This window comes from Aphanomyces invadans, assembly GCF_000520115.1.
Source record: "Aphanomyces invadans strain NJM9701 unplaced genomic scaffold supercont1.1, whole genome shotgun sequence".
In the NCBI taxonomy this organism is placed as follows: Eukaryota; Oomycota; class Saprolegniomycetes; order Saprolegniales; family Verrucalvaceae; genus Aphanomyces; species Aphanomyces invadans.
In genome coordinates, this window is record NW_008580146.1 from 2,013,799 (window position 1) to 2,023,562 (window position 9,764).

Consider the following 9,764-nt stretch of genomic DNA (forward strand, 5'->3'; position numbering starts at 1 on the left):
TGACCACCACTGGCTTTGATCTTGCGCCACACAGAGACACCATCAACAATATACGTGTTCCTGCGCTCAGATGGAATGGTGCGGTCGTCAAGCACAGCAATTGTGACCGCAATGGCCACAATGGAGCACACCACAGGGAGGACGTCCATTGAAAATTGAACATTCAATTCATGAAGAAAATACCGATTTTTATCCAGTAAAACTGTCAGAACTCAGAAGTCCTCCTCGAGGTCGTCTGGAGCGACTTTTGCAAAAACCGATGAAAACGATTTTGATTGGCTGCCTATTCAAAAGTCACTGACGCAAAATTCGCTCCGAAAAGCCCCTTAGCCGGGTGTGACTGCGACACACAAGTCGAGGTTGCGGACAACCCAACTTGGCGGCGCCGGTCTGCATGCCGTGATGTTGACAGTGGGCCACACGCATCTAAGTTGGACGCTGAAGGGTCGAAATGCTGTGGCGTCGCACTGACCGAGACTGTTAAGCACCTCTAGCCAATGACTTCGACCCATCATTACTGTTGTGAGAAGTCGAACCTATAATTCGACGACACCACTAGCTTCATCGTCCCCTTCCTCATGATCACTGGTGTCGTACAGCGTTCGCGCAAAGTCAACGCACACGTCGGCGTCGTCGCAGGACAAAGACACATGTCGGGCGCGTAGGGAGACTGGGCATGGTGTAGTTGAATCGGTCGCTGTCGTTGTGTGGGCTGTCGATGACAGCACGTGGCCATGTCGATGGTCGAGGAGGCCCAGGGTAATGCAAACACCGAGGAGAACCCACGCGAGGCCGAAAAAGAGGTGCATGTCGGCGGTGTAGTCGCCCGTGCAGTCGCGCAAGTATCCGACGAGGACATTGCTCAAGGTCGACCCGATCGCGTCGATCACTTCGACAATGCCAAAGGCACGACCAAAACACGATTTCGAGATCGTAAGCGGTACGCATGCCATGAGGACGGCCGGAGTCGACGCCAGGCAAAACGAAATCAAAAGCAGCGAGATGACGGGGGGAGTCGTCGTGAACAGGAGCAGCCCATACGCGAGCACACCGAGGATCGCTGACGTCACAATGACATGGATGCGGCCGTCGAGGCAGTCGATCCACAGCCCCACGACCGGCGACAAGAGAACGAGTACGTGAGAGATGCTGCTGACAAACCCAGACGACACGACCGAGTACCCATGCACTTGGTACAAGTAACTACTCGAGATATTTTGGAAGAGATGGAACACGTTAATGAACACGACATGAACGATGACGAGGACCCAGAACTACCCATGCCAATCGTCGTCACGCCAACCACGTCATCGGCAACATTGTAGTCGTACCATGAGGGGAAAGCCTTTCAACGGGGCGAGGGTCGACACACCGATCCCGATTGAGGTGCGGCGGTGGTGCGCGGGCCGCACTTGCAAGTACTTGCTGAGCCAAGCAAGTTTGTCAGGTTCTTCCACGGGGGGGAGGCCAGGGCTCGCCTGGGCCAACGCGCTCAAGTTCGTCAACGTGTGAATGTATTGCGTCGCCAGTACGGCGGCCGCACCCGACAGCATACACATGACGGATCCGTACAAGAGGCCGTAGATGTACCCACCAAAGTAGATGGCGATGGGGGCGACGGTCGCCTTGGCCAGCATCTTGGACACACTCGTCGTCGCAACCAAGACGCCCATCGAAAACGTCAGCTCGGACGTGTCGAACCAGTGCGACACCATCGCCCTCGCGCCGACTACCACGCTTCCTTCGCCAATGCCAAACACGACCCGACCGACAAGGGCGAGCCAAAACGTGTGCGTCGCCAGGCCATACGTGACGACCCCGTGACCGGCAAACATGACCAGGAGAAAGTAGACAGCGCTTAAGTGGCCTTGCACGTCGAGCATGTGGCCGCCGAGGAACGGAATCACCATGCTGGGGGCGCTCACGGCCGAATTGAGCGCGCCGAACATGGTGTTTGTGATGGGGAACGTCGCGTCGTCCAGCATGAGCTGCTGGATGCTCGTCATTTGGTTCTACGTTGGCAGCGGCGTTGGCCAACGATGGCGTTGCTCGTTCGTACCTTGACAAAGTGGCCGCTGAATGGAATGAGCGATAGCAAAACGAGGAGAAAGTAGCGAAATGACGGCGACCCGACCTGCCAAAATTCCCACGACCTCGCCAACGCCACGGGAAGCGGTGCCGCCGACGCCAGCAACCGCGTCGACTCGGACGTCCGCATCCACAGAGCTCCGATCGCGGCGGTTCGGCGGTGCTTGGAACCACCGTCGAAACTAAACGCACATGTAACTGTTGCAGCATGGAATAATGCCTGCAGTGGAATACGAGCACCCAGTCCAGGGCTGGCCACATAGGCAAGTCCGCGTGCACGATCTATCTTGTACGCCTAACACGGGATGGTTGAGAGCCCGACTGGCGAAAAGTGGCTGGAAGGGTCTGCTGAATGCAAAGGGGAGGTGCACTCCTGCACGAGACAGAGGGTCACATGGCCATTTTCGACCTCCCTTCCATCCGCAGACGCAGCTCCAAACGGCAACATTGGCAGCGCAGTGCCATCCACCAAACTCGATGGGTGTTGTAATGCCTTGGCCCATCAACCTGCATGGAGTTGAGCCCGTATTCAAGCGGGATGTAAACAGTAGAGTGTTGTGCATGCACAGCACAGCTGTAAGACATATTGTACATTATAAATATATGCGCGACGATGACACAACTGGAATCGTGTCGATGGAATCGCTGTCGGATGTACTGATGGGCGACACGATGCCAGGGGGGGTGTTGGGGGCGACGAGGGGGATGTTGACGGTGGCGGACGAAAGATTGCCGCCATAGAGGTTGTCAACCCATGCCAGCACGATACTCAGCACCAGCCCCAGGGACGTCAAGCCCAGCAACAAGTACATGACGGCATCGTACGAGCCCGACGTGTCGCGGAGGTAGCCGAGACCGACATTGCCGAGGAACGCGCCGACGCCGTCGATCACTTCGACGAGGCCAAACGCGAGCCCAAACCGACCCTTGTCGATCGAGAGCGGGATGCTCGCCATGAGGATGGTCGGGGTCGCCGCCAAGCACAACGAGAAGAGCAGCATCGAAACCAACGGTGGACACGACGTGAACACGAGCAGCGCGTACGATACGACGCCGAGCAAGCACGACACAACCACAACAATCATGCGGCCGCCGACGTAGTCGATGAAGAGCCCGACAAATGGCGCGACGAGCACAAACGTGTGCGACAGCGAGCTCACATACCCCGCGTCGACAACAGAATATCTGTGGACTTGATGGAAGTAGCTGCTTGAGATGTTTTGAAACAAGTGAAACGCGTTGATGAATACGACGTGCAGCACGACGACGAGCCAAAACACAATCGAAAAGTCTCTCGGTGAGGATGGCACGGGCTGCAACGCCGCCATGGGGTCGTACTTGCGTGACTTGGAGCGATCCCGGTGGTGGTTTCCACCACTCGTGCAAAACGCCGTGAGCCAGCTGAGCTTGGGATGAATCAGGGCGGACATGTCCCCGCCACCAGCCCGCTGCGCGCGAATCGACCGCCGAAGCGCGCGCAGCGACCGCGACAACTTGACCACGACAAGCGCAAGCATGGAAGACACCACGCACACGACAAAGCCATACCAGAGACCAAACACGTAGCTGCCAAAGTACAGCGACAACGGAGCCACCGTCGCCTTGGCCAGCATCTTGGACACGTTGGTTGTAGCAATCATGATGCCCATTGCAAATGTGAGTTCGGATCGATCAAACCAGTACGACAGAATGGCGCGGGAGCCGGCAACAACGCTCCCTTCACCAAGCCCAAAGACGACGCGCCCAGCCAGGGCAAGCCAGTAGATGCGTGCACCCATCGCATACGTGAAAATGGCTTGGCCAATGCACATGAGCAAGAGGAAGTACAGGACGCTTTTGTGGCCTTGGTTGTCAAGAAGGCGGCCGCCGAGGAACGGGATGATCATGTTCGGGATCGATACGGCCGAGTTCAACGCGCCGTACATGGTGTTCGAGATGGGAAAGGCCGCGTCGCCTAGCAAAAACGGCTCCAGCGAGCTCATTTCGTTCTACATCCACAATCAAGGATCAGCCTTCCATGTGGCGGCCATCATCTACGGCGGCATCACGGACCTTGACAAAATGGCCACCAAACGGGATGAAGCAGATCAAGACAAGGAGGAAGAAGCGATGGCCTGGGGCTGCATAATGCCAGACGCGCCACGGCGATATTGGCTGCACGCATTTCAACCGACAAAGGAGCGGCGACGATTCCACGGCCGTGGATGGCATTCCCGTAGCAACTTGTAAACTGGCGGTGGCGGCACCGACGAGCGACCTCGCCGCATAAAAAGTTGTGCCGAGATGTTACATGCGGTTTTTGCGTGGCTGTGCCCAATCACATCGACGTCCCAATCGGAACACCAATCAAACCTAGACCATTGTCGAACCAGAACTGGGCCGCCAACCTCTTCTGTATATCGATCAAAAAGGCCCTCGCGCTGATTCGACAGACGTCGTCTGCCTTGAGGTGCTGGCGAAAGCAATGGCGCATGCCGGAGAGCTCACAGGGGCTGGCAGGGCTAGCATAGAATTGTGAGTTCAAGGGTTGCATAGCTTTCGTGTGATTTCATTGGATAAAATACAAGAAATATAGCCAATCGTGGTTGGAGGAACTTCCGTGGAAGTTTGATCAAGTCAGGACCAGCGTCGGGGAAGGTTTCGCGGCATCGGCGCAACGGCCGCCGCCACCATGTATACGTCCAAGATCGACACAACCCTCGAGTTCCCATTCGATCCCCTACGTGAATACCACAAGGATAGTTCGGTGATTCCGTGGCGCGAATACCCGTTCAAACAAGTGTGTGTCGTTCTTGCGCCCATTCCCTTCAGCTGTCCATTGTAGAAAACGATCGACAGTGTGGTGCAAAAAGTCCCTGGGAGCACGGTGCTCCAAGCGGCAGGAGCATTGCTCATGGGCCACGGAGTCGAATCCAAAGCCGTGTCCATGTTCAACTTATGCTTGTCTTCCGACCATTGGGTCGACTTCGAACGCCGGTTCCACGACGAAAGGGACGCGTTTGCGGTCGCCAAGACCGCGTAAGTACATCACGTCCATGGCGGCAGACCCTTCACGGAGCGGAGCCTTGTAGGTACATTCACGATAGCTCGTCGCACCTGCGGGCGCGATTCAAAGCGGACGCGGCACGGGCTGCCCTTGACGCTGAGGTGCAGGCAGTGGCGGCAAAACATGCAACGATGAAAGTACTTCGCTACGACAACGGTGAGAGCCGTCACAGGACGGCCCCATGTGACGTTATGCCACGTTAGGCGACAAGTATGAAGGCCAAGTGTGCGATCGCGACAGAGTTTGGATTCCACATGGAGAGGTCGGCGACCCTCCCTCTCATAATCGAACCTGAGCTCAAAGCCGCCGTGGGTAGGGAACGCTGTACGTTTGCGATGTATCGCAGCAAGACCCGCTGCTGCCCCCCGTGCTCCTTGTGCGGTACCGAGGTCGGGCGATGCAGTTGTCGCATGCCACCCAACGTCATGATGAGCGCAGGCATGTGGATGAATGGATGGATGCACGGCCATGGGCGCTACCATTGGGACGACGGCAGCTCGTGGGACGGTCCCTTCCTTCGAAATGAAATGCACGGGCGCGGCCTGTACCGCAGCGAGCCGGAAGCCGAGCCCGACGAGACTGACCTCGACTGGACTCCCACACCAACGCTCGTGCGGTACTACTACGGTGGCTCGCATATTTGCTGGGGCAGCGGTACGGACTCGCGGCTAATTGGAGTGGTGAAAATGGCTGGTGCTTGCTCTAGAACTACAGACTCACTCGCGCATCCGCATCTTCACGCACGTCGGAGCAACTACGTCGGGACGCCAAACCAACGTGGCCGTTCTGGACCTTCCATACGTGGACGGGTGTGTCGCCGACTACGACGCAACAACGGACCGACACCTCATCCAGGTCCACGAGCGACCAGATCGATGGATGTGTTTGTCTGGCATGCATTTCAAACTACTCTCGGCGGCGCCATTAGGACCATTCATTCGTTAACATGATCAAAGGTGGCAATCTGCAAAGCCCCCCGAGCGCCTATGTGCTTGATGGGGTCGGTGGGGCAGGGATGGACACGGCACCCGCCTTGGTGACAGCGTCCTTGGAGCAGCGCTCACGTACACTTCCGACGATTCGAATTCACTTGGCAGCGGTGTGACGGGACCGAACGTCGCAAGAACGTGTGCTAAATAGAGGTTTAGTGTTCTGGTTTTACTGCAGCCTTCTCTCGTAGGTCGCCACCACGACCCCCTCCGGCAAGGAACGCCGACGCGAGGCTAGCGGACGGATCGGCCTTTTGCATTTGTCTCCACGCTTGCATGGACGCGTGCTCAAACCGGCGGTACGCGTTTCGATACGCCGACAAGATCGAGTCGGTAAACCGACCCACTTGAAACGACGTGTCTTCGTCCACGAGCGCGTCCTCCGCTGTCGTCAATGCGTCAGTCGGCGTGCTGGCCCCAAGGACACCCGACGCGTTGACATGAGTCGGCGACACAGTGGCATGTGTCAACGGCGTCGAGATCTCGGTGAAGAACGTGACGATAGTGCCATCCGTATGCTGCTCAACCATGGCCCTACCACAGCCTGCCGTCAAAGAAGTTTATGCACATCAGCACGATACCAGCCGCTACCGTGAAACGTGAGGGCTGTAGCATCAAGCGGGACCAAGGCGTCTTCAATGATATTCCGCCACACGACAATGTGCCGTGTGTCCTCCATGAATCGCTTGATGAGAAGCCTCGATTCCGCGTAAAGGTCCTTGTCGGCACTGTCGCTGTGGTGGTTGCCAATTCGCCATCGGCTCTTCATGTACACGACGTCGTCGCCGACAGAGGCGAGACGCTCGAAAGAAGAACCGGATGCAGCATGGGTGACGTCGCCAATATCTCCATTGAGAAAACTCCACAGGGCATAGCCCAAGATGTGGTGAGGAACGTGCGGAAACATGAGACGGTTGAAACTCTCGATGACGATGCCAGGCACGACCCCATCGTCGAGGTACTTTACAGTCGTGGACTTGACTGTCTGAGCTGCTGGAGACGATCTGTCCGCAGACTCGCTTTGCAGGATACTGTGCAGAACTTTGTTGTACTCACGATCAGCAATTGCGTGAATTGCAGTGTGCCGGGCCTCAACGTCTGCCACGAGTTTAAAATCGCGCAACGCGTTGCTGGCCGTAGACGGGAGGTCGAGCACTCGGGGTTTCTTGCGCACGATGCCCGCCAGCGTTTCGGCAAACGCGAGTTCTTCTTGCAAAGCTGCGCGGAGCCGCGCGTTCTCCATGAACGCAAGTTGGGTTTGCATCTGCTGCTCGGCGGCAAGGTCCTTCCACTCGGATCCCGATTGCAGTTGGTTTGCCTGCATGTTCCCAAGAAAGTCCATTTGCTTTTGTAGCGCGTCTACTGTGTCTCGGAGGTACTCGAGCTCGAGCTTTTGGCGGTTGACGTACTTCCGCTTTTTGCCAAGACCTCCTGAAGTCGTCGACGACGACGACCCATCGTCCAAGCTCTCTTCACTCAATACGTTTTCAAGGCCCGCCGCGTCCCCCATAGATCCAAGCACGAGATCGTTGAAGTCGAAGACGGTCTTCTCGTCGTGCATAAAGGCAGAGTCCATGACGAGAGAACTGTTGTCGTGGGAAGCGGTCACAAGCGGTCGCGGGTGGCGGCTGTACACAGTTGTGAACAAGATTTGCGCGGAAAATTGTGCGGGAGACGTTGCGACTGGCTTTCACGTCCCTGATTGGCTGTTCGTTCTATTTTTGCTCTTTTTGCAAAATGCTTGCGAAGTTTTTACGCAAGTAAGGAATTCGAGGAAATTGTGGACCATAGGACATCGTGGCGCATGATTCTCGTCGGCATTCTCTGGTGCACACTCTGGTGCCGATGGAGACATCGCCCATGCACACGTGAGCTTGCTGGTCGTAAGAAGCTCTCGTAGCATCTTTGGCGATGAGTTGCTGCGTAGGACATTCGAGTTGCACATTACGTCCATGACTAGGCAAAAGGCAGAGAAGGATTTTTGTTGACGTTGAGAGATGGGGGGTTGCACGTGAGATTGTCCAGGGCACAGGTGCCACATCGGACAGCCATCTCAAGTCGACACGCACTAGTGGTTTAAGGCACGCCAGCCGATGTTCAGAATGAACATGCTTGCGAAATGGAGTGTTGCCGCGCTCGTCGTTGCATGCCACAACTCGTTTTCGCGTTACGAGTGTTGATGTATATCTAGAGTCGACAGAGTCGACAGGACGGACTCAAGGGAGTGTACGAATTTCATCCCATCGAAATAGCCCAGGTCACACAAATCCAAATCAAAATCAAAAATACGGGAATATTCGACTCGATCACCTCAAATTTCGAATTGGTTCTGAAAGTGGTGGTATCAAGCCCAAGGTATGCTTGTGATGAATTATATCTCAAAGAACAAACAAAATATGAAAAAATAATGTGGGCCAAAAACAGTCAATATTTCGGGCGCTCAGTTGATTCGAGGGTGTGACGGTAAGAGGTCCGACGTGTGCATGGTGGGCATGTTGGCTTTGTCAGGGGTGAGTTAAAGCTACACGGACCGAGGTCGGTTGTGTGGGCAGCAAAGATGGTTGAAGTCGTCTTCTCAACTTGGGTAAGGAGGGGGTGGTATTGTGACCTGCGCGATGTCTCCTGGTACCGACCGACCTTCACGAAATGATATACCGTATTTGTCGTACTCCTGCACCATGAAAAATGTAGGATTTAAGATCAGGTTCTTGGTGCAAGACAACGACAAAACCAATTCTGGGATGTCATGGGTGGCACTCTTAGATTGGATCGAAATACAACTAAAGTTTGAAATCCAAACTTCCCGCTCAGTCATTGTTTGGTAACGTCGTGCGAGCTTGTGGAAGCCTCGCGCTAACCGCAAAAGACGGCACCCCACAGTCACGAAAAAACTCGACGTGGTGAAACAGCACCTTCGCGACAGCACCAGCGTCTACATGCTCGCTAAGTAGTACGGCGTGCAAGGCAACCAAGTACTCCGCTGGGTCCGCGATCACGAGAAGCTGAAGGCTGCCGTGGCGCGGTCGCCCGGCCTCTGTTTCACACATACTGGCCGTGCAGTTGCCCGCTCTGACGTGGGTGCTCACTGTACACGACTTCAACTTTAAATAGCAGGACATCATTCACCTGCACAACATCACCACATATATCGTGGGAGGTGCATGAGCGCGCGTCACTGCCAGAGGACAGACCAACAACGTCGACAGCTCGTGGCTCCATGAACCCGGAAAAAGCCGGCATGGTTCCATACTGAAAATGCTTGGAGGCCGAATAAAAATCAATCTATTTATATTCCATGAGTTAGTCCAACTTGATTGGCTATAACTCGAAGCATTTCAGTCAGTCAATCACAGTGATTCTTGCATATGCACTACAATTGGTCTAAAAGAATGACAATTATACTTCCTCTGTTCGAGTTTACTGGCAACATTTGAAAATCACACTTTTACCACTTTACTGGCAACTTTTCAATTTGATTGGCTCAAAAATGAAATCCATGCATGTTATTGGTTAAAAACGACGGCACGCTCAGAGCAAAAGTGACGAAGGGCAGGACACGTTGGCCACTGGGGTCCCGGCTCGGCGCAAGGCATCCTTGCGAAGATGAGGAAGTCGGAACTGATTGCCACCTTTGTTCTCCA

At 55.2% G+C, this 9,764-nt stretch overlaps 4 protein-coding genes across 5 annotated transcripts; 1 reads left to right on the forward strand and 3 right to left on the reverse strand.

The window, feature by feature from the left end:
• Positions 1-280: 280 nt before the first annotated feature.
• Positions 281-2,279, reverse strand: H310_00626 (hypothetical protein). Its single transcript, XM_008863473.1, has 3 exons — positions 2,060-2,279; positions 1,332-2,012; positions 281-1,274 (listed from the first exon to the last, which is right to left on the reverse strand). The coding sequence occupies exons 1-3, from the start codon at positions 2,216-2,218 to the stop codon at positions 537-539; spliced, it is 1,578 nt and encodes a 525-aa protein (XP_008861695.1). The 5' UTR covers positions 2,219-2,279; the 3' UTR covers positions 281-536.
• A 372-nt stretch (positions 2,280-2,651) lies between these two features.
• Positions 2,652-4,347, reverse strand: H310_00627 (hypothetical protein). The gene is made up of 2 exons (XM_008863474.1): positions 4,141-4,347; positions 2,652-4,076 (listed from the first exon to the last, which is right to left on the reverse strand). Exons 1-2 carry the CDS (start codon positions 4,297-4,299, stop codon positions 2,682-2,684), a joined length of 1,554 nt encoding a protein of 517 aa, XP_008861696.1. The 5' UTR covers positions 4,300-4,347; the 3' UTR covers positions 2,652-2,681.
• Positions 4,348-4,719: 372 nt separating this feature from the next.
• On the forward strand, positions 4,720-7,818 carry H310_00628 (hypothetical protein). The gene is made up of 7 exons (XM_008863475.1): positions 4,720-4,867; positions 4,913-5,106; positions 5,160-5,290; positions 5,338-5,396; positions 5,451-5,523; positions 5,573-5,788; positions 5,841-7,818. Exons 1-7 carry the CDS (start codon positions 4,760-4,762, stop codon positions 6,077-6,079), a joined length of 1,020 nt encoding a protein of 339 aa, XP_008861697.1. The 5' UTR covers positions 4,720-4,759; the 3' UTR covers positions 6,080-7,818.
• Positions 6,047-7,805, reverse strand: H310_00629. Of its 2 annotated transcripts, none has more exons than XM_008863477.1 (2): positions 6,715-7,805; positions 6,047-6,657 (listed from the first exon to the last, which is right to left on the reverse strand). In XM_008863477.1, exons 1-2 carry the CDS (start codon positions 7,697-7,699, stop codon positions 6,590-6,592), a joined length of 1,053 nt encoding a protein of 350 aa, XP_008861699.1. In that variant the 5' UTR covers positions 7,700-7,805; the 3' UTR covers positions 6,047-6,589. The 2 variants fall into 2 exon arrangements, with proteins under 2 accessions (XP_008861699.1, XP_008861698.1); XM_008863476.1 differs by having other exon boundaries at positions 6,053-6,657; positions 6,705-7,805.
• Positions 7,819-9,764: the final 1,946 nt, after the last annotated feature.

What these genes read in the sequence shown, in the direction of transcription:
- H310_00626 (XM_008863473.1), bottom strand. Translation starts at nt 2,218, where the DNA reads ATGCGGACGTCCGAGTCGACGCGGTTGCTGGCGTCGGCGGCACCGCTT. An exon ending in TCAGCGGCCACTTTGTCAAG is followed by an intron (nt 2,013 to 2,059) that starts GTACGAACGAGC and finishes CTGCCAACGTAG; the next exon opens with AACCAAATGACGAGCATCCA. An exon ending in TGAAAGGCTTTCCCCTCATG is followed by an intron (nt 1,275 to 1,331) that starts GTACGACTACAA and finishes TGGCATGGGTAG; the next exon opens with TTCTGGGTCCTCGTCATCGT.
- H310_00627 (XM_008863474.1), bottom strand. Translation starts at nt 4,299, where the DNA reads ATGCCATCCACGGCCGTGGAATCGTCGCCGCTCCTTTGTCGGTTGAAA. An exon ending in TTGGTGGCCATTTTGTCAAG is followed by an intron (nt 4,077 to 4,140) that starts GTCCGTGATGCC and finishes TTGTGGATGTAG; the next exon opens with AACGAAATGAGCTCGCTGGA.
- H310_00628 (XM_008863475.1), top strand. Translation starts at nt 4,760, where the DNA reads ATGTATACGTCCAAGATCGACACAACCCTCGAGTTCCCATTCGATCCC. An exon ending in TTTGCGGTCGCCAAGACCGC is followed by an intron (nt 5,107 to 5,159) that starts GTAAGTACATCA and finishes GGAGCCTTGTAG; the next exon opens with GTACATTCACGATAGCTCGT. An exon ending in TTTGGATTCCACATGGAGAG is followed by an intron (nt 5,397 to 5,450) that starts GTCGGCGACCCT and finishes CGCCGTGGGTAG; the next exon opens with GGAACGCTGTACGTTTGCGA.
- H310_00629 (XM_008863476.1), bottom strand. Translation starts at nt 7,699, where the DNA reads ATGGACTCTGCCTTTATGCACGACGAGAAGACCGTCTTCGACTTCAAC. An exon ending in ACGTTTCACGGTAGCGGCTG is followed by an intron (nt 6,658 to 6,704) that starts GTATCGTGCTGA and finishes AGGCTGTGGTAG; the next exon opens with GGCCATGGTTGAGCAGCATA.